General features: G+C 37.4%; 1 protein-coding gene across 1 annotated transcript in view; it reads left to right on the top strand.

Moving 5' to 3' along the window:
- The window catches only part of asz1 (ankyrin repeat, SAM and basic leucine zipper domain containing 1), a 233,506-nt gene extending 216,051 nt beyond the window's left edge, over positions 1-17,455 (top strand). Inside the window, exon 13 of the mRNA XM_028811545.2 lies at positions 17,087-17,455. Coding sequence (XP_028667378.2) covers positions 17,087-17,224 — 138 coding nt within the window. The 3' untranslated portion in view covers positions 17,225-17,455. The remainder of the gene's footprint in view (positions 1-17,086) is intronic.
- The last annotated feature ends 7,005 nt before the right edge of the window (positions 17,456-24,460 follow it).

Below are 24,460 nucleotides of genomic sequence, written 5' to 3'. Positions count from 1 at the left end.
AAAAAACCAAAAAAAAAAACACTCCAGTTGGAGAGAAAAAACTAAATGTGCAGGGGTTCCAAGGCCAAAAGACGGCCTTTTTCGCCACAGGGCATTCTACCTAACATAAATGCGCTTAAGTGATTCCTCATTGCTTACTGGTTCGTCCTAGAGGATTAAATGTTTTGGGCACATATCTTCATTTAAGTATCACAGGTAGCTGCGTAGTGCATCAATCAGTAGTGAATAATGCAACCACAGAATAAATGGAAAAGAAAGCAGAGTAAAGTAGAGATTAGTAAAGATTGCAATTCCATGAGGAATAATTTAGTTCTATTGATATATAGTCACTTAATAGTACGAATAAATTGTAGCAATTTCTTCTTCTTCCTCTTCATCTTTTCCTACTCCTACGTGAGGTTGATGTGTTTGATCAACCTTTTCCATACAGCTCAGTGCTGCATCTTCTCCCCATTCAGTCTCTTTCAGATCTTCTTTTCCTTTATCTTTCTACCTCCGCTTTATCCATCCACCTTGCTTTCTCTTCCCCTGTATTTCCATTCCCATTACTCTTTTGCCCACGTAATCCTTTTGTCTCCTTATTCCCATATCTATACCACTTCAATCTATAATGATGCAGACAGTGAAGAGTGTTTGGAATTATTGTGAAGATAATAGGTTGTTAGATCTAGCGGTGTGTGTTTTGAAAATTGTCATAGACTTGGTGTTGATAACCAAGAAAAGTTAACTTCATTGTAGTTCATAGGATAGGAAAGAGTATTGCATAACTTTGTTTACCTGATTTTTTTTTTCCTAAAGTGGTTGTTCCCAATTCCATGTAAGCCTTTTCTAACAAACAATTTTACTACTGATGAACCTAATTAACTCTTTCAGGGCTGATGTCGACTTTTGTCAAAAGGAGGAGTTGACAATAGCAATCAACTGCCAACTGTGACAAAACCAACTATTATGTTTTAGTTGGAGTCTTGTTGCTAGAAAGAAAGTTAGCGTTGTTGGTTTTGACCGAGATTTCCTGCAATCCCATGAGCAGTAAGGCGCAGACAATGGCAAAAATGGCCCTGACACCTGGCGAGAGATCCAAGTGGATGTGTAAAGCAGAATACTCTGGGGACGACGTGTTGCCTGTTCTCCCTGAACTGGACAATGACTTGTCAGACTCTGATTTTGATACAAGTGATCGAAGATGATTGTGAGGTTCTGGCTTCAGCTGATTGGTCCCCAGCTATTCGTGGTGTTGAACAGGTTCAAATAGTTGACACGCCTATGGCACTGTTTACCTGGGAGGACTACCACTTAACAATGACAAGAGGTAGAAACCAGATTGCAATGCACTGTGACAGTGACCGCTGCTGCTGCCCTAGCCATGAAAAGACTGCCTGGCAGCAAGTCTGATGCACATTCTTGGCAAACTGGCAGCCACAGCATGCAACAACAGATGTTTTATGTTGCTGTCTGTGTGATGCCATTGCTTTTCAGAAAACTATGTTTTTTGGAAAAAATATTCAGCCCTCAAAGAGTTAAATAATGCTGATAGGATGCTATTATCTGTTTTATGAATAGAGTTTGACTATTTAAATATGTACCACTTCATAAAACAGGAATGACTGTTCAGTCTTGGTATCAATTAAATTGTTGATGGACCCGATTGATTGTACAAGTTGATTGTAATAGGCTCTTATAATGACTGGTAATTAAAACCCAGCAGAAGTCATACTGTCAGTTTCTCCTGCCTAGTGCTTCAGGATCATGCCTGAGGAGAATGTGTGACCTAATTCTTATACAGAGTACCTTCCTTGAGAATTTTAAGTATCTCTTTAAATCTATTTACATTGTGTAATGTGAGTGGTCGCAGGGTTTTAATTCTGCAATATTTTTTTTTAAGACATCCTCAGGCCTATCAAAATTAGTTAGGCACAGTTCCTTTTTAACTTGTTACAGTTTCATTATTAAATAAGCTGCCTAACCCCCTGCAACCCTGGATGGTAACAGGTGTGTTTGGGGGAAAATGAATAAAGGATTGCATCTATATCACCATTAGCTTGCTTGAGAGACATATAGGGCATATCTAGGTTGCCATTCTTAGAAGAAATCGCAGTTGGGCCACTCTGTGAGGCAAGATGCTCAATATTACATGGAATGAACTTGATCCTGTGATATTCTGTGTTTTAAATATATTTTCAAGTTAATTATTTCTCCTGAGTGAAAGTGTTGTTCAGCCTTGCTACATCATTTTAAGCACTCTGGCTTGCAGGATGTTGTTCTATAGGTAACTAAATTTTCTCTGCACAGTCATCCTCCATCTATATGGTTTTCTGCATTTAATGCAGCCATACAATACAGTGTCCACTATACAGAGGTAGGCATTGGTGAGCATAGATAGAGACATCTGGGCATTCCTCAGATATCTGAGGAAGTACAGGTGTTTGTGAGACGTGTCTGCTTGGCTTATGACTGTATCCAAGCCCTAGTCTAATTTGTTTCATGTACCCAATGGTATTGGCCTATTGCATCTCCAGTCCTCATCTTAATTCTAGTTTGGCAGATTGTCAATAATTTAGTATTTCACAGTATAATTGTAAGTCATGTTGTGATGGTCTTAAACTCTTTAAACACCAAAGTATCACCAGAAGCCTTTGTTTATTTTCATGTCAAGAACCACATTTCTTTGGTGGGATGCTTCATAAATAAGCAATGACAAGACAAATCTAGGGAGTATTCTACACTGGCAGTGCCGTTCCTTAAACACTCCATACAGATGTCTGTATTCCATGAATGTCATCACAGAGTTTGCTTGAAAAAGCATTTCTCTGACAGTTTGCTTATTATTGAACTCCGATCTCTCTGCCACTTGACGCCAGTGAAAAATCTGAACAAGGCTTAAAGTCCATTTTATACCATATGATGAGCTTCTAAATTGCTCCCTGTGTTGTATCATCCTCAGAAAATGCCATAGCCATTATAGTTAATTCATTAATAAAAGCTGTGTTATAGGTGAATTCTAGTTGAATGCTACTGCTTAGCATAATTTCATAAAAATGAATTGCATCAATTCACATAATGACTGAGATAGATGGAAGGGGTAGTGAAATTATAATATACATTTCCTTTTAAGTGTAATGTGACTCTAAAGTAGTTCTGAGAAACATCTTGGACTCTAACTGGTATACCATTTTTGGAAACCTCTCATAAATGTTTGTTTAGTCCAAACTTAGGACTTACATTAGAGGTGATAATTTGTGCATCAATGTTATTTGTAAAAACTTATGTTGAATTTTTATTGATGTACATAGCTTGTTATATAAATGAAGAAAGTTAACTTAAACAACAACAACAACAGCATTTATTTATATAGCACATTTTCATACAAAAAGTAGCTCAAAGTGCTTTACATAATGAAAAATAAAAGACAAAATAAGAAATTAAAATAAGACAACATTAGTTATCATAGAAAAGGAGTAAAGTCCGATGGCCAGGGTGGACAAAAAAAAAAAAAAAACTCCAGAAAGCTGGAAAAAAAAAATAAAATCTGTAGGGGTTCCAGGCCACGAGACTTCCCAGTCCCCTCTGGGCATTCTACCTAACATAAATGAAACTAAATAAATAAAGCTAAATGTTGTTACAATAAGCATGGGACATGTTTGAAAAAATTAATGGAATTTGCACAAGCTCTGCATATCAAATTGTTCTAATTTGAGAATAGAAAATGGATACTCTTACAAATGCATCTTTACCTGATTGTTTGATTCAAGGATAAAGTATTTTAAAGACTATAAATCAGAGAATTCTGAAGAAAAAATTGGGGCTTGCCAATGGACAAACTCGAGACATCAGGAGATGAAGAGAATTTTCTCAATGAAAATTATGGGGTGTTGTGTGTAGAATTCTGAGGAAAAAAATGAATTTAATCCATTTTGGAATAAGGCTGTAACATAACAAAATGTGGAAAAAGTGATGCGCTGTGAATACTTTCCGGATGCACTGTATAAACTGCTCAGAAAAATTAAAGGAACACTTTGAAAGCACATCGGATCTTAATGGGGGGAAAAAATCATGCTGGGTATCTATACTGGGACTGGTTAATGTGTTTGAAACGAAAGGATGCCACATTGTTTGATGGAAATTAAAATTATCAACCTATAGAGGGCTAAATTCAAAGACACCCCGAAAATCAAAGTGAAAAAATGATGCAACAGGCTAGTCCATTTTGCCTAAATTTCATTGCAGCAACTCAGAATCATACAGTGGAACCTCGGTTCACGAACGTCTCGGTACACGTACAAATCGGTTTACGACCAAAAAGTTTGCCAAACTTTTGCCTCGGTTCACGACCACACACTATATACAAACAAGCCAGTTTCCCTTTTGGTTTGTGCGCGCCGATGATTTCCACACATGTTGCATTGTTCTCGGTCAGACGTGCGTGCCTGCACGTGCATGTGTGCATTTGCTGTGAACTCTTTGTGCTCTATTTCATTTCTCTTCCGGTTCGTACACGCCGATTACTGTATTTAAGCACGTGTTCAGCCTGTCCAAGTTCTCCAAGATGTTTGGAACAACCTGTCAGCCGAGTTCCGTCAAAAACTGTGTGCAGGTGTAACTAGAAGAATTGATGCTGTTTTGAAGGCAAAGGGTGGTCACACCAAATATTGATTTGATTTAGATTTCTCTTTTGTTCATTCACTGCATATTTTTGATTGATGAAAATAAATGATTAACACTTCCATTTTTGAAAGCATTGTTTGTTTACAGCATTTTTTCACACCTGCCTAAAACTTTTGCACAGTACTATATCTCTATATTATGCAAGTTTCCCACCTTGCACCCAGGCTCTGAAATCTACTACTCATAATTGAACCGACATTCTGTTAGAACTTTTGCATTCATATCCAAATTCTAAATATATTCAGATATGCTTAAGTAATACATATTTGATGCAGTGAGAAATCAAAGCCTTTTCTTTCCAAATGTGAACTGCAGCGCAGAGTAACAAAAAAAGACTTGGCTCCACTCCTACTTTCTGCTGGAAGAACTGATCGATGCTTGGTTTTACAGTGTATAAGCTCAACATAACAGGCAGGGTAGTACTGCCTTTTTTATATATTTTTTTCAGATTCTTCATATGCAGAAAGTCTTGCAATTAAAAGTGGAACAAACAGTGCAAATATGCTCTATAATACTATGGGTGTCTTTCTTCCTGTTGAGCACAGCGAAGGTGCAGGAATTTTATACAATAGAAACACTGATGAAATAATTATCTGGTCAAACAAGATACTGGTCTAAGATGTAGCCCATAGTTAATTTGTTCTGGGTGCTTCTAGAGACAAGAACTTGTAATTTTACTGCTAATCTCTTTTATTTAATTTGGGACACTGTTGTTGTTACATGAGTTAAAAATTGAGGAGCCGAATGTGCTAAATACAGTATTCTAATAATAACGCATGATTCTTCATCATTTTTTGACAGACACCTTGTACACGTCCATTCCTTTCCTTTGCTGTCTTGTGGTTTTATTGTATTTCCCCTTGCATTTTGTCACATTCCTGATGCTTTTCTTCCACCGTTGATTCTTCTATTAATTTACACACATCCTTCAGCCCTTACATTCTGGAGATTGTGATTTGTTTTCTGCCTACCCTGTCTGCTTCATTTTTTGCTGCATACTACTATAAATAACAAGGAATTACATTTTTCCTCAGTTTTTTCATTGTTTGTTCGCATGTATTCTCCATACTAACTTTGCTCCATTACCTTGAAAGCATGCCCTATCTTGTTGTGCATCTTTCATCAGTTACTGGCATTAACAGTTGACACACTTTTTGAGCTACTTGAAAAGAGATTAATAGATTTGGCAAGATTCTTCAGTGTGTAATAATCTTCACTGATGATTAGTTCACTAACCTATAGCACCATGGCAGGGCTTAACTTTGGGACCAGTAGTGTTTCTTCGTTCTGGTCCCAAGCCTGGATAAATGGGGAGGGTTACGTCAGGAAGGGTATCCGGTGTAAAATTTTGCCAAATCAATATGTGGACAATACAAATTTCCATACTGGATCGGTTGAACCCCGGGTTAACAACGACCGCCACCAGTACTGTTAGGCAACAGGGTGCTGGTGGAAATTGAGCTACTGTTGGCCGGAGAAGAAGAGGGGGGCGATGTGTCCAGAGGCAGGACAAGAGGAGGAAGGTAAAGAGAGTGGAACTGAGGGTAGGAACTTTGAATGTTGGCAGTATGACTGGTAAGGGGAGAGAGTTAGCAGATATGATGGACAAAAGGAAGGTTGATATATTGTGTTTGCAAGAGACTAAATGGAAGGGGGGGGGAGTAAGTACAGGTGTATCAGAGGTGGATTCAAATTGTTCTATCATGGTGTGGATGGGAGGAGAAATGGAGTAGGGGTTATTCAGAAGGAACAGTTTGTCAAGAGTGTTTTTGAGGTAAAAAGAGTGTCAGAGTAATGATTATGAAGCTGAAAATTGGAGGTGTAATGATGAATGTTGTTAGTGCATATACCCCGCAAGTTCGGTGTGCAATGGATGAGTGAGAATATTTTTGGAGTGAGTTGGATGAAGTGATGAACAATGTACACAAGGGACAGAAAGTGGTGATTGGAGCGGATTTCAATGGACATGTTGGTGAAGGGAACAGAGGAGACGAGGAGGTGATGTGTAGGTATGGTGTCAAGAAGAGGAATGAAGAAGATCAGAGGATAGTGGATTTTGCCATAAGGATGGACATGGCTGTGGTGAATACGTATTTTAAGAAGAGGGAGGAACATAGGGTTACGTACAAGAGTGGAGGAAGGTGCACACCGGTAGATTACATCCTATGCAGAAGAGTCAATCTGAAGGAATTGAAGACTGCAAAGTGGTGGCAGGGGAAAGTGTTGTTAAGCAGCATAGGATGGTGGTCTGTAGGATGATGTTGGAGATCAAGAAGAGGAAGAGAGTGAGGGCAGAGCCAAGAATCAAATGATGGAAGTTGAAAAAGGAAGACTGCAAGAGTGAGTTTAGGGAGAAGGTGAGACAAGCACTGGGTAGTAGTGAAGAATTACCAGATAGTTGGGAAACTACAGCAGATGTAGTAAGGGTGACAGCAAGAAGGGTGCTTGGTGTGACATCTGGACAGAGGAAGGAGGAAAAGGAAACCTGGTGGTGGAATGGGGAAGTATAGCAGAGTATACAGACGAAGAGGATGGCAAAGAAGTGGGATAGTTAGAGAGATGCAGAAAGTAGACAAGAGTACTACAGAGTACAAGGAGATAAAGCACAAGGTGAAGAAAGAGGTGTCGAAGGCTAAAGAAAAGGCATATGATGAGTTGTATGAGAGGTTGGACACTAAAGAGAAAGAAAAAGGACCTGTACCGATTGGTTTGACAGAGGGGCCGAGCTGGGAAAGATGTGCAGCAGGTTAGCGTGATAAAGATGGAAACACACTCAAAGCGAGGAGAGTGTGTTGAGTAGGTGGGAAGAGTACTTTGAGAGGCTAATGAATGAAAAGAACTAGAGAGAGAGGAGGTTGGATGATGTGGAGATAGTGAATCAGGAAGTGGAACGGATTAGCAAGGAGGAAGTAAGGACAGCAATGAAGAGGATGATTAATGGAAAGACCGTTGGTCCTGATGACATACCTGTGGAAGCATGGAGGTGTTTAGGAGAGATGGCAGTGGAGTTTTTAACCAGAGTATTTAACGAAATCCTGGAAAGTGAGAGGATGCCTGAGGAGTGGAGAAGTGGTGTATAGGTGCCGATATTTAATAAGGGGGATGTGCAGGACTGTAGTAACTACAGGGGGATAAAACTGATGAGCCACAGCATGAAGTTATGGGAAAGAGTAGTGGAAGCTAGGTTAAGAAGTGAGGTGATGATTAGTGAGCAGTAGTATGGTTTCATGCTACGAAAGAGCACCATGTATGTAATGTTTGTTGTGAGGATGTTGATGGAGATGTATAGAGAAGTCCAGATGGAGTTGCATTGCATCTTTGTGGACCTGGAGAAAGCATGTGACAGGGTTCCTTGAGAGGAGCTGTGGTATTGTATGAAGAAGTCTGGAGTGGCAGAGAAGTACGTAAGAGTTATACAGGATATGTACGAGGGAAGTGCGACAGTGGTGAGGTCTGTGGTAGGAGTGACGGATGCATTCAAGGTGGAAGTGGGATTACATCAGGGATCGGTTTCTGAGCCCTTTCTTATTTGCAATGGTGATGGACAGGTTGACAGACGAGATTAGACAGGAGTCCCCGTGGACTATGATGTTTGCTGATGACATTGTGATCTGTAGCAATAGTAGGGAGCAGGTTGAGGAGACCCTGGAGATGTGGAGATATGCTCTGGAGTGGAATGAAGGTCAGTAGGAACAAGGCAATACATGTGCGTAAATGAGAGGGAGGTCAGTGGAATGGTGAGGATGGAAGGAGTAGAGTTGGCGAAGGTGGAGGAGTTTAAATACTTGGGATCAACAGTACAGAGTAATGGGGATTGTGGAAGAGAGGTGAAAAAGAACATGCAGGTTTATAGTAATACTATAGAAACAATACTTTGTTTCTAATCTGATGTGTTATTTTCTGTTTCTTGGTACTATATTTCTTCTGTGTAAAGAAGATTTACAAGATGGTGGTGACTGTGCAGGCTGCGGCTTACAGAGCTCCCAAGTCTGCAGTGTTTAATGTTAATATTTGTTAGTCTTTGTCAACTAGTATAATAAAAGAAGTAGATTAAAGTGATAGTGGTACACAGACATAAATTTACGAGCGGCAAATCCTGCTTGATTGCCAAAGAAACTGCACCGAAATATCCAGAGAGGTGACAAGAGACCCACCACAGCCATTGCTTACTTCAGCAGCCTGAGAAGCTGAGTTGGCGGAAACACAAGCACAGTGATCGGAAGCAGAAACGAGGGAAACACGGCAGTGTTAGCACAAAGCTAAAAACTAACCCCACCAGACCTGCGATACCATCCATTCTGCTCGCAAACGTCAGATTGCTAGACAACAAGCTGGATTACATAAAGCTGCAGCGGGCCAAGCAGTGGGAAATGAGAGACTGTTGCATCTTTATTTTCATTGAGACATGGCTCCAGGAAAACACTGCAGACTCGGCCATCCAGCTAGACGGACTGACCATCTTCTGAGCAGACTGAGACTCCTCTTTGTCTGGTAAGACCTGACCAGGGGGAACTGTGTGTTTATGTGAACAGAGAGTGGTGTACGAACACTGGTTCAGTCGCGCGACACTGTTCCCCAGCTGATAGAGGTTTGTCAGAGAGGTTCCAGTCAGTTCGGATGGGCTGCAACACTTCCAGCATCATCACACTGAGCACTGGAGCGCCACAGGGCTGCGTGCTTAGTCCACTGCTCTTCACCCTACTGACGCATGACTGCACAGCCACGCACAACACCAACCACATCATCAGGTTTGCGGGTGATACGACGGTGCTGGAACTGCTAAGCAGGGATGATGAAACAGCATACAGAGATGATGTGGAACAGCTGTCCACATGCTGTGAAGACAACAATCTATCAATGTTGACAAGACATCGTGGACTTCAGAAAATCACATCCTGCCCACATACCACTCAGCATCAATAGTTTAGATGTGGAGACTGTTAGGAGTACCAGGTTTCTCAGTGTGCACATAACTGAGGAACTTGCGTGGATGCATAACACCTCATCACTAAACAAGAAAACCCTGCAGAGACTACACTTCCTGAGGCGGCTGAAGCAAGCAAGTCTTCCCCCTTCCATCCTCGCCATGTTCTACAGAGGCACCATTGAGAGTGTTCTGACCAGCTGTATCACTGTCTGGTATGGCAACTGCAACATATCCGACTGCAAGCGCCTGCAATGGATAGTGAAGATAGCAGAGAACATTATTAGGGTACCTCTCCATTCACTACAGGACATATTCTACAAATGCAGTGTCTGCAAGGCCTGCAGCATTGTGCAGGACCCTTTACACCCCTCACATGGACTTTTCATACTTCTGCCATCCAAGAGAAGATACTGCAGCATCAGAGCCAGATCTGCCAGGCTGTAGGAGAGTTTTTACCCCCAAGCTGTCAGACTCCTTAAGACCATGCTGCCCCCTGGGATCTTCCAGAATGCCTCAACCACCTCTAAAAACCCGCTGACACATACCTTTAATACATGCAAGCCACTTTCCTGCTAAGACTAGTGTGCATGTAAAAAAGAACTGAAAATCTCATACTGACCTTGATATCCTTCTGCTGTGAAACATTCTGGCCTGTCATTGTTTACACATGTCTTAAACAACTATTATCATACACTGATAATTTCTGTATTATCTATATCTATTATTTATTTATTATATTGCATATCTATTCACTATATATATATGTATCTAGAATGCAAATACCATACATTGCATCAATGTTCATATTGCTTACGTCAATGTTAATGCTACTTCTTTGTCTTGTCTTTGCACAATGTCTTGTCTTATTTGTTTTTTAATTTATTATTTGCACTTCATGTTGTTACACTGTGGACCCTAAGCTTCGCAATTTCGTCTGTATGTATACTTATATACGGTTGAGATGACAATAAAGTTTGACTTTGATATGTGATGGTGCTTGCTATTAAAGGCAATTTAATAGAAGATAGGAAAAGTAAACCAGAAATAATTTGAAGATGAATGGATTCTTAGGGAAAAATTGACAACATGTATACTAGACAAACAAGTTCAATATACTTTGAATTTTTCTTTTATTTTTATATAAAAGTTATTCTAGAGTGCTGCAAAATTAATCCAGTTCAGACATTGGAAATACTTTTACTTTATCTGAGCACGTCCGTGCCAGCGTAGCCTGTTTGTTTGCAATGCCTTTATTATATTATTACTTTTAGAATAAAGCTGTACACTGCATTATTACAGTTATGTTCTCACAATAAAGTGTTTCCAACAACAAGTAGTACCTGTCCCATGTCAACACAGAGATCTTTCTGTTATAAGGTATAGATAGCCACATGACCCAGAAATGGGTTGCTTTCCACATTCATTCATATTCTGGTTTGATTTACTTTAGATAACAAAATGTTTCAATTTTCACATGAAAATGTTTCAATTGTCACATGTAAATGTTGAATCTGCCATTTTGAAAGACATGTGACACTTACCCATGTGGTGTGTCACAGATGGAAAGATGTCTAATAATATCACTGTCCATATTTGAATGGCAGCAGTTTTATTATCAGCTTTATTGTTTATAGGTTGACTTGATATATGAAGATGGCTGGAAGTAAGCACAACAGTAGACATTTTGATCTTTTCAGCTATGTACAACGTGTTCAGCAGCCCCCTGCAGCAACTCCCCATTGTTCATATCTGTTTCATATTGTTCACATCTCTTTCAAAATTGAGAACTAACCTGAGGCAGAGCCAGGATCTTCCAAGCCAGCATGTCTGGAGTGCCTCTGTCAATGTCATGTTTTGCCTATACCTTCAGAGCAATTTAAAGTATTGTTAGTGATTTTTTTTTATCTTGACACAAAATAACTGGAAGAAAAATTGTAGCCAACACAGACGTGCTTTTTTCATGCAACAAAAACCTTTTGGCAAATAAAATGAGTGCCTGCTGTGATGTACAATGACATTAGACATGCATATATTATGTTGTGTAAAGCTCTTTGCATGTTCTAAATGCCACAAAATGGGCATATACTGATAACTAATCGCAAATAGATACACAATAGCTTTCTTAAAGGGTTTAGTTTATTGTTTCTGTCTGTGTAGTTTTTACTCTTTTCATACTATTTTCCATATTGCATTTGATCCAGTACTAATGTCACTAGAGCCTAGGGCATATTTGCATAGTGTCTGACACGAGTGGAAAGCAGAAAGTCAGAGGACATAAAGTGTTTGGTGATAGTATAATCAATAGTGCTGTATAGTTTAATACAACAATATATTTAAAAAAAATTAAATAAGTTAGCTCCACTATTACTAGTAATGTTTATAGAATTTTTAGAGACAACAAAATTCTACTGCTAAATTTTTGCTAAGCATTAATTGCCATCTTTCAAAGACGAATAAGAACTCATTACAATGTGCATCATACATACCAATTTCACTTCTGAATAATGATGTTAAGATGCTCTCCAAAGTTCTAGTGAGAAGGATCGAGAAAGTGCTTCCTTTTATAATATCACAAAACAAAACTGGATTTCTTAAAGGCAGCTTCTTAACTTCGACATTTGTTTAATATACTCACTAATAATATGTAACACACCCAGAGATCTTATTATCTTTGGATGCAGAGAAAGCATTTGGCATGGTAGAATGAGTCTACCTATTCACCACATTGCACAAATCTGAGTTTGGCCGAAACATTTGTGCTTAGTTAAAACTACTCTATACCAGTCCAGAAGCCTGTCTGTATTAACATTATTTCTAACTACTTCAAATTAGAATATGGCACTTGACAAGGATAGCTCCCAATCACCATTCCTTTTTGCAGTCGTCATTGGCCATTCACTTTCAAAATGCATCAGTGATAAAGAGCATTACCAAAGACAGACTTGAGCAGAAAATATCACTATACGCAGATGATATGGTACTGTATATATCAGACCCACAAACTTCCATACCATTATTCCTTAATTTACTAGCAAAATTTCAAAAGATACAGTATCTAGACTTAAAATTAATTTGAATAAAAGTGTGCTTTTCCAGTGAACTGTCTGGCACACGATACTAGAATGAACATCTATCCATTTATTTTATCAGAATAGTTTAAAAATCTAGGGATAAACTTCACAAGTAAATATAAAGAACTTTATCAACAAAATTCTGCTATCATTATGGAAGAAATTAAACAAGATGTGAACAGATGGTCTACCCTCCATCTGATATAAGCAAGGAGAATCAATACTTTCAAGATGAACATTCTTCGCAAGCTTCTTTTTCTGTTTCAGAACATTCCTATATACATTAACAAATTGTTCTTTAAGAAATTAGATTCAATTATAACCCCATTTATTTGGAATTTGAAACATCCACACATCCAAAGGGTGACTCTACAACAACCTAAAACAGAAGGGGGCATGACACTACCTAACTTTAAATTTTATTACTGGGCAGCAAATATGCGAGCTATAAAGACTTGGACATTGACACAAAAAACACAATTTATATACACAAGCATGGTCCAATAAAATATTGCTGTACTTCTTTGTATGTCCTGCTTTGCGCCTCAGTAAATACAAATTACCTTCACTGTAACAGTAATCCATTTGTTTACCAATCACTCAGAATATGAAACCAAGGCAGAAAAGCTTTTATCTGTTGCATGATAATTACCTATTTCTACCCTCCCCAGACCAACACAGTATTTAATGTTTGGAAAACATCCGGGATTTAAATACTTACAAAATTGTATATAGATATTGTCTTTACATCTTATGAAAAATTACACTTTAAATTTAACTTACCATCAACACAATTTGTCCAGTAGTTGCAAATCAGAATCTTTGCTAAAAACCTGCCCAATTTTTCTCACCTTCCACTCGTTTAAAGTCCCTTCCTTTCAGTAATCCCTGGGTGTGTTGTGGAAAGGATCTTTCACTTAACATGTCAGAAAAGGAGTGGAAGGCAGTCTTGCATAGAACACACTATCTCCATATGCGCAAAGCATTCAGTCATTCAACATAAAATCTTTTTTAAATCAAATTTTATCTCGTATAAAATTGGCCAAAGTGTATACAGTTCAAATTCAATCTGTGAACGTTGCAATGGAACTCCAGCCTCACTGGGCCATGTGTTTTGGGTGTGTACCAAAGTAACATCATTCTGGCCAAAAATCTTTGAATGCATATTAGACACCCTAGTTGTAACAATCACTCTTAAACCACTGTGTGTTTGGTGTACCCTCAGATGGGCTTAAAGTGGAGAAGGAAAATTGATTATAATTGCCTCTACCACACTACTAGCACATAGACTTTCCTTGCTTAACTGGAAGAACCCCGACCCACCTTTTATAAGTCATTGGGATGTTCTATACTATTTGAAATTGGAAGAAATCAATTTCACTCACTTAGAGGATCTTAGAGGACTTTTTAAAAATATAGCAAGATGGAATTAAAAAAAAATTAGAATAAGCGTTTAAATCTGGGAAAAGGACATTCTCCCTTCTTTGTTGTTTTTAAAGATTTGCTCTTTCTGTTGCCTCTCCTCTCTTTCTTTGGGTTAGGGGTTGAATTCTGGTTTGTTAAAATTGACTTGATCATATGTAATGGAATGTTCTTTGTTGTGTAAGTTAGACTTGATTGTATGGAAAAATTTTTCTTTAAATAAAATCAATTAAAAAAAGAAACGGGCTTTCTCTAGTAGTGTTTTCGTCTTTCCAAAGACATTCTACTAACCTAATATTGTTGTGAGTATACAAAAAGGCAATGTACATTGCAGTACATCTATCATTTGTAGCCATATACATATAGTCAGTTCAAATGTAAATGCATAACAGTTGAAATAATCGATTTTTTTGGTTCCAAATGATTGAATGTAAATTGCACTACAGTGAAAAGATTAATTCATTTTCTGTGTTTTTATCTCTGGAGTAATGAGAGTAACAACTTAAGTTTTTTGTTAGCTTGTTAAATAAGACACTTAATATTTGTGTGTTTTTACTTCAGGATCATTTAGATGTAGCTTTTAAGTGAATCAACTGTATATTTAAACTGGAGTTTAGCAAAGATGTTTTGAAAAAAGCAAGTGCAGGCAAATGACAGGCATTCCTGACAGGCAGTTAGTTCAGACTATGAGGACTAATGACATCATCATACTGACTGGAGATGGGCGGGTGGTGTGGGGTAGGGTTTGAGAAGACAAGGTGCAAGGGCTGGCAGTATAGTTTTTTATAGCTAGGATTGAGATCACTTTAGAAGGGTAGAAAGGGGGCTGTTAGATCTGTTCTTCTTTTTAATCAGCAGCTAATGAAACTGATAGGAATAACAACGTGTTTTAACAGAGAGTTGAATTCTGGGATGCATTTATACAAATAAAAAATAATCTTAGAAAAGATATGCAAGTGTAAAGCAAATGTTAAAAGTAAGTTTATATTTATTAGAGAGTATATGTTTAAGCTCAGGATTGGTTCCCTGCCTTGTGCCCTGTGTTGGCTAGGATTGGCTCCAGCAGACCCCCGTGACCCTGTGTTCGGATTCAGCGGGTTGGAAAATGGATGGATGGATGGATGTTTAAGCTCAAATAAACTAACCATTGTGTACAGTATATGCTTCTGAAAAGGAAACTTGTAAACTTAACTTGTATCTCATAATTAGCTTAAAATATCTTCATTGACTGGTAGCAAGTCCAAGGGAAATTATCAATCGTCAGTTTTTTGACTGATATTGCTTTCTTAAAAATAGCTATCAAGCCACAGTATGAAAATAGTGCTCTCTATTGACTTGATACAAACACTATACAGCTTTTAAGAGGGAAAGATTAAATATGGCTTTTAGAGCTATAAAGCTCAGTATTGGTATGACAGGGAAAGTGATGGCAGTTTTGAAGACGCTACAATACATCATGCTGTCAGAGGACAAAGGTATAGTGCCATCAACAAAATGAAAATGCACCCCAATGGAGAAGAGGAGAAAGGCTCTGCCATTGTGCATAATTTTAAAGAATGCCTTAGCTGGAATAAAATTATGGATTTTACAGTCATTGATTTCAATTGTTCAGGTTTTATGTTGTCTTTTTCTTCTGAATTCTAGCATTTCATGCCTGGTTTCTTAACAGATAAATACAAGTAATGATTAAAATAAAGTTTTGAGTGTCATATAATGGAAACGGCTTTGTTTACTGATTTTTTGACCCAGAAGTGCAATATAGCAAGCTATGCTAGCTCAGGTGAGTTGTATTTATTGTAAGTGTAATATACTGTATGTCTTCAGGTTTAAGCTGTGCTTGCTTGAGTGATTCACTATTTTTTCAGCTCTTTTAGAGGTAACGTTCTAGGAGCTGAAGGATATAGGTAACCTGGCAGGATGTTCTGCTGACCTTTGTCAGAGGATTTGTGCATCCCTTTCAAGGTAATTGTCAGGGCCCAGAGCACCAAATCTGTGAATCCTGGCAAGAGCACAGCTATTGAAGCATTTCTTGGCCTTTGCTAAACTAGTTTGAAGTGTTGCATTTTCACAGGTAACGATTTGGGAGTTGAATTAATATAGGTATATGCAAGAGTGAAGCTTTTGAGCAGAGCAGCTTGTGGCCTCTGCTAAGGTACTGAAGCTGAGGTAGACAGCTTTGGGCATTGTTAATGTGTTGCTGACCTCCCTGTGAGAGTAAAGTGCCATCAAGCATCTAGTGCCATGCGTTTTGGTTTGAGTACACTATTGCAGTGTCTGTGGTGAGAATGACTGTGAGAAATTGTCAAATAGGTAAGTACTGTGGGGTGTACAGTTAAATCAAGGCTAATAATTTAGGCATTTATAGTATTAATTTGTCCACCAATATAAAAAGAACTTTAAAGAGGTTAAAGCGCCTTTTGCAAACACTTTTTCATGCTAAAATACCCAGGGCTTCGTTTGTAAAACCTTTCTTAAATATTAAAATTTTTGTTATGTGAGAGGCAAAAGTGGCATATGAAGGAGGAAAAAAAAAAATCAGATTTATAAAATTGTACACACACCAGGTCACACACCAAGTTCATTTTATAAATCTCAAATCAACTTGTCACTTCCTGCAGTTAAACACGTATGGCTTTTTGAGTGTTCATGACCTAAACACCACTTACATTTGGCCATGTTCCTGAGTGTCATCTTTATTTTTCAGCCATGGAAGAACACAGAAAACAAGACTTTCTTTTCACTTTATTGTCCTTTTGCCTGGAGTGGCTAAAATGGCAACACCAAAAAAGTCTGCATAGTGCTTATGAATGGTCAAAACTTTCCATAACTAAGCCACTTTTCACACCATGTTAGTGTTTTATAAATCCTGACTTTTGCGTAAGGAATTGTTTATGCACATTTGTCTTGGGTATTTATGTGTTCTCTCCTAGTGATTACAAATGTAGTTTTCGGGTCAAATATGATGAAATACTGTTTTATTAATCCATATTTTCATTTTTTTCAGACTAGTAAGAAAAACGACCCATGTGAAGTCCCATCTTCTTGCATTTATAGTGGAAGAAGGAAATGGAAAATTGCTTTCAGTTTGCTTGGGGTTACTTTGCTAGTTGTTTTGGCATCAAGAATGGCTAAATGCACCTGAAATGTAGTTTTCTCTATATTTTGTTTTCAATTTGTTTTTTTTTGTTTTTTTTTATTTATCACAACATTTAAAGCCTTGAATGTAGAAAATTGCTTAAATATTTCTGTGTCTGTTAAGTTTTTTTCTGAACAGAATTAGAATAAGTTGATGATTGGCAACATTGTGAAAGTTAATGTAGTTATGAATGCTCTGGTTGTTCGTATTTTTTAAATAAATTTTATTTGTTTTGTTACTGCTTTTGTTACTGCTACAGTAACATACTATGCATAGTGCTTTAGTAACACTGTTTTTTCCCTGCTATCTTTAAAAGTAGATCTACATCAAAACAGTTAAATTTCTTGACTTCAGAATGAACACTTGAATTTTTGTTGCTGTTCACCCCTTTTCGACACTTACAATCTGAAAGTTATTTGACCAACAAGTAGACAATGACACTTTCAGTATAACTATTGCAAACGTCATCAGTGTACACAACACTTAAATATTCGTTTCAGCCCCGCTGATTCTTCCATCAGGTTGAGGAAATTCACTTACCCTGAAAGATGCAGCTGTGTGTGTGCCCTGTTATCCACAACTGCTTGAGAGTCTTGCTTCCTGGAAAGCTTGCAAGTTCAGACACACAACTGATTTCTGAAGATTATTGTGGGTGCCACTGAACAACATTGAAATCTAGTGGGTAAGCATTGAGATCTGTATGATTTGGTTGGCAACTAAGTATTTATATAGAGAAGAAAAAAATCAGAGAGTACATATGATATCTTCATGTGAGCAACTTCACAAATAAAAAAAATGCTTAAAATAACAATATTGGCAGTGCTAAAGCACTTGAGAAAGAGAGGTATCTATCAAGAATTAAATCTGCAAGGTCTTTTTTGTTTTGTTTTTTTTTTCTTTGCACGATCAGTGGTGAATGTGTGTGTAGTAGTAGGAGTACAAGCCTGCAATGAGACAACTGCCGTGGTGTAAGAATACATGTACTGTATAAATCATTTGAATTTTAATTTAGGTCTCTAATAGATTAGAGTTGGATTTTTTTAATTACATGGGTAGGGGACCAAGTATGCCCTTGTATTGTTTTGAAATTAAAAAAATATAAAAGCCCTTAATTGAAAAGGGTATAGTGAAAGTGCTTTTTCTAAGGAGGCCAATTGTACATTGCCTTGATGGTCTTTTTGTGTTTGCAATGAAAACTATATCACAGTGTCTGTAAAAAATATTCACTCCCTTAGAAGTTTTCATATTTTATTATTATATGAAATTTAATCACAATGGATTTATTTGGCTTTTTTGACACTGATTAACAAAGAAAGACTCTTTAATATCAATGTGAAACAGATGTCTGGAAGGAGATTAACTAGAATTATGAAATGCAGAATAACTGATCACATTTCGATCTTGTCTGATGTCAGCTGCTTCACCTAACACATGATTTGTGATAACACTGCACCGTTTGGTGCAAATGCAAACATGACACAAACGGATTTTAGTGAATTTGAGCTGTAAATGAATAGATTGGGGGGAAGACAAAGGATTGAAATTGGACCAGGACTCACAATACATCACCACTCCTGAACAGGAAAAATTATTTTAAGTCATTGTAACCCTAAGTATTTTTTCTTAAGCACCCACTGCCACTTATTCCCCACCTTGTATCAAACTGCAACTCTTATATACACACATGAAAAGTTTTGTAGTAAAGATTTGTGGAACTAAAATCATTAATTTAAAAAGGAAGCCTAGGTCAGTAAACCTGAAACATCCATTGTTGTTATACTGATCTGTTCATCTTTTATTTCTTTTTAAAGTGAAGTGGTTAATCTGAACTTATGGTTAATTATTTTCAGATATTTGTAATAATTGTTTGGAAGTTTGGGCGGCACGGTGGCGCAGCTGCCTCGCAGTTAGGAGACCCGGGTTCGCTTCCCGGGTCCTCCCTGTGTGGAGTTTGCATGTTCTCCCCGTGTCTGTGTGCGTTTCCTCCGGATGCTCCGGTTTCCTCCCACAGTCCAAAGACATGCAGGTTAGGTGCATTGGCGATTCTAAATTGTCCCTAGTGTGTACGCCCTGCGGTGGGCTGGCACCCTGCCCGGGGTTTGTTTCCTGCCTTGCGCCCAGTGTTGGCTGGGATTGACTCCAGCAGACCCCCGTGACCCTGTAGTTTGGATATAGCGGGTTGGATAATGGTTGGATGGATGTTTGGAAGTTTTAGAAATAAGAAAAATGCTTTAGTTTCACAGCCTTTTAAAGTCTTAAATTTGCTGGATTACTTACATAGTCCCAAAATGGATTGTTTTTGCAAACTCACATGCGTATGTTGAAAAAATTCAAAGACAAAATTAGCTCTTTTTTTTTTTTTTAGCAGATTCCTTACAATCAGAAGCCTTCTTCCACTTGTATACATTTACTGTCAGGTCCATAAGTATTTGGACAGTGACATAATTTTTGTAATTTTAGTCTGTACATCACCACAGTGGATTCAAAACAAAGCAATTAAGATGTAATTGAAGTATTGACTTTTTGCTTTAATTCAAGGGGTTTAACAAAAATATTGTATGAGCTGTTTAGAAAAGACATAACTTTGTAAACATGGTCTCCCTACTTTTAGGGGCTCAAAAGTTTTTGGATAAACTAACATAATCATAAATGTAATGATCATTTTCACTATTTGATGGAAAATCCTTTCTGCCTGAAGTCTGGAACCAAGGTCATCTCCAAGTCCTGGGTTTCCACCCCAGTGATACTTTGCCAAGCCTTTACTGCAGTTGTCTTCAGTTGCTGCTTTTTTGTTGGACTTTCTACTATCAGTTTTGTCTTCAGCATATCCAGTTGGTTTGAGGTCAATTGATTGACTTGGCCTTTGAAAAGCCTTCCACTTCTTTGCACTGATAAGCACTTGATTTACTTTCACGGTATGTTTTGGCTCATTGTCCATCTGTGAAGCGTTGTCCGATCAGTTTTGCAGCATTTGTCTGAATCTGAGCAGATAGTATACCCTTTTACACTTCAGAAATCATCCTGCTACTTCTGCCAGGAGTCATATCATAAGTAAAAACTAGTGACCGACTTCCATTTGCAGCCATGCATGATTATGCAATAAAACTCCATCACAGATGATGTGGTATTCATTGGATCATGAGTCGCTTCTCCTCTTTTCCATGCACTTCTCTTTCCAGCATTCTGGTATATATTAATCTTAGTTTCCTTTGTTTAAAGAACTGAATAGTCTTTTAAAAATATTTTCTGTCAGTCTAATATGTCCTTCCAGTGCTTGAGGTTTACCAATGGTTTACACTTTGTGATAACCCCCCTGTCTATACTTTTATGACTTCTCCTCAATTGTAGACTTTGGCAATGATAGGTCTGCATGCTGGAGAATGTTCTTGATTTGGCTAAATGTTATGAAGGGGTTCTTCTTCACCAAGGACAGAATTCTGCAGTCATCTTGAACAGTTGTCTTCTGTGGTTTTCCAGCCCTCCTTGTGTTTCTGAGTTCACCAGTGTGCTGCTTCTTTTTAAGAATGTACCAATTGTTGATATGACCACTCCTTGTGTTTCTGTAATCTCTCTGAAGGGTTTGTTTTGTTTTCTCAGCCTAACAATGGACTGTGTTTACTTGTTTAGATAGCTCTTTGGACCTCATATTGAGAGTTCAGAATAACAGCTTCCAAATGCAAATTCCATACTTGGAATCAATTCCAGACCTTTTACTTTCTTAATAGTTTATGAAATAATGAGGGAACTGCTCCCACCTGGCTATGGAACAGCTTGTCAGTCAAATGTCTGCTTCTGAGCTATGCAGAAAAATGGCTGTCATTCCTAAATGGCTCATAAAATATTTTTTGGTAAACCCCATAAATTAAAGCTGAAAGTCTACACTTGGTATGCACTTTTCTTCAGTTCTCATATTTTAGCAAATGACAATATTGCACTATTGTTATTAATATATTCAGATGTCTTGCATTATGTTGCCAACAGTTACCCTTTCATACCAGATAATGAATTTTACGTTTTACATTTACTTTGTACCATACTTAGTGTATTTGTGTAAATTTTAAATTAACCAGTTACTTGGTACTTATCTTGTTAAAAGCAGATCATTGCTTTGACACAAACACAGGTAGCCATCTAGGCACTGTTTTACATATACAGTAATTTTGTTGAAAAGTGTCAGACAAACCCTGAAAACTAGTGATGTAAGCCAGTGACTCTACCAAATGCTGGGCAGCATTATCTTTCCACATACCTGAAATCATTTAATAAGGGATTTTACAAGAAGTGCCGACTTCTTATTCCTTTTTCATTTTAATTGCTTTTTTTAATGTATGCTACTTTTTCATAAAACCTGAAATCTCCCTATATATAAAATCCAATGCCTGTCTGTATGTCTGTTCGCTTTTCACAAGAGAACTACTTAATGGATTTAGATCGGGATTTTATTGTATAATTTGCTAGTGAACGAGAGAACTAGTTAACAGATTTAGATTGGTTTTTTTTTCCCCCCCTAGAATTTGCTTGAACATTCCGGTTGATTTTGTGACTTCTCTCATCGTGCTAAGAATCATAGTTCGCTTGCAGGAGCGATTTATTCATGCTAATTCAAGACAAAGGCTGCGGGCCAAGGGGAGGGGGAAGCGTGAAATCAGGAGTGGGGAGCCGGGCAGGGCCCTCCTCACTGTCCTGTTTCACCGTTACGCAGGGGGAGCCATGGGGGACGGCTAGTTTTTTTTTTTTTTTTTTATAAAAACTTCCACCAACATCTCTGCACATATATGCTCTGTAGTTTTATTGTAGTGATGATATATACTTCCCAGAACTGCACTAAATGTAAATTATACTTGTTTATTTAAACAAAATCAAACATAGCAAAATGAAAATCATAATAAAAAAGTTAGAGGATAGCAAAAAAAAGGTGGCACTGATTCTTTATGGTCTCGATATAATGGGCTTGATTCCTGTGCCCATGTTTGTCTGTGTGGACTTTGCGTGTTCTCTGTGTATATGGGCTTTCATTTCTTATTCCCAAAGACATATTGGTTATGTGGGCTTTAAAGTAGCTCCTATAGTGTCTGTATGTAAGTAAGCCTTTTGATTCATTGCTTTTTACACTTAAAAAAGAAAAACTGTTCAAATAAAAATTAAACGGTTTTCAAATAATATTCCTCTCCTCAACAAACAATCTTGGCTTCAATTTTGTGTGTTGTCTTAGAGCTCCTCTAAAGAAAGCATAATTGACAAAGCACTGTCAGGTTCTCAGTCTCTCACTTGTTTCTCTCCCACATCTATCATTCGGTATAAATAACACTGGGTAACAAAATTTTACACTTTTTTACACGTAAATCATTAAAGGTGTATTTTTTTGAGCTGAACTCAAATATCTAATCAGACTTTCTATATCACACAAAGATTTCAAGTGACACACAAAATATACAATAAATGTATATTTATACAATCTGGGAGTACCTCTCCTAAAAGGTAAGTGTCTCTTGTACTTGGCCTCAGGAATAGGCTTTTAAAGGTCCAGTAGTAGTCACTAAGCATACTGGGACTTCACTTACCTTGGTATCGCTTATCCATTTCAGAAATGCCCCAATAAAACTATTCTCCGTTCTTGTCACTTGCTGTTGCAAGACTTTAAGGGGAAATTGCCAGATCAGAAGCCAAGAAATTAATTTTTATAAATTTAAATGCATTGATGTTTACATTTTGATATTCGATCAACTGGCATGAAACTGTGCCTCAGACAGGGAGCAGGCTTCTGTCTCAACAATGTCCAAACATGTTTCAGCCTACCAAATCTGGTAAACAGACTAATTGTATGCCTTTCTGGAAGGTTATAAAATGTTTACAAACAGAAATAAAAGAATTTTATTTCAGAATTAAATTTAAAAAATGTACACATGAATATAGGATTATGTACTATACAGCCTAAAATAAAAAAAGAAATAACAGAAAAACTACAGGTGATATTAAAGTTCTAAGTACATTTCAGAAATTGTCATGAACAAATCCTTTTAAAACAGTTGTTCTGTCAAATGTTTCACACCTACTGCGGAAGAAATATACTTTATATAGTAATTTACACTTTTACAAACCCATACTAAGTTCCAAAGCATGTTGCATACCAGTGCTGAACTCTTCAATTGTCTCTCAAAGTCATTTAACATGTAAGAACAGTACCTCAACTTGGTCAATGTATTAATTTTTTTTCCCCCATTTATATGCTTGATAGCTAGTTTGTCCTGTATATTTTTTTACACTGTCCGGAATTTGATTCTAGTTTAAAAGTCTAAGTAGAATAGTAGTGCCATTCTTTTCATTACATTTATTGGAAAGTACAAGCTGACATTATATGGTGTTGACACTGATGATGAAATACAAGACCAAAAATCGTATTGATTGTTGGTGCACTTAAATATATTATGGGCACATACTGTTTACCATAAAATAGATAAGAAACATTTTCTGCAACTTTGAAAAATCAGAGTAAGCAAAAATTTCAAACATGAATTAAGTTTTTTTATGTATTTATTTATTTTGATATGTGTAGCCAGATGTTTAAAAATAAAAGACCTGTTTTTCTAAAGTGAAATTAACAAGCAGTTTGTGATATCACCTGAGGTATGTGCACTATGTTGTCTTCAGCCTTCTTTACATGTTTTCATCTGGGCTACATACTGAAATTCTAAACTTTGTTTCTTTAAATAATGAAACCGACTTAATAAGCTTGTCACTTAGACTACCACTGTTCAATTATGTTAAAATCTATAAACTATTGTAATATAACTAACGGTGCTGGAGAGCGTTACTTTAAAACTAACGTTACTCACAAAGAAGTAACTAAATATGTTATAGTTACTTATTATAAAATGTGACATGTTAGGAACATTGCCTATTTTCTCTTCTTTTGTATGAAAAACTGCACATTTCTTTGGCCAGCATTTGATGATAACGCCCAGAGCCAGTATTTTGGTGTTTGCAAGCAAAAAACTGGACTTTCATATGCTGAAAGGAGGGAAAATGGTTGTGATTTTTTACATTGCCAAGGGATAAGTCATCCATAGTATGTGCTGGCATTCTGTCATGCAATTAAGCAGCTTTAGTGCAGATAAAAACAGTGAGCCTTCAAAATCACAAAAGATTTCCAACTAGTGCAGCAACAGCAAGTGATGTGCTGCCTAAATGATTGATATAAAAATACAATAATCCATTGGCACTTAGCGCAAGCCAATCTTAATG

This window comes from Erpetoichthys calabaricus, chromosome 1 (assembly GCF_900747795.2).
Source record: "Erpetoichthys calabaricus chromosome 1, fErpCal1.3, whole genome shotgun sequence".
NCBI lineage: Eukaryota > Metazoa > Chordata > Cladistia > Polypteriformes > Polypteridae > Erpetoichthys > Erpetoichthys calabaricus.
The sequence above is the reverse complement of the archived record's forward strand: the minus strand, read 5'-3'. Positions and strand labels throughout refer to the sequence as shown.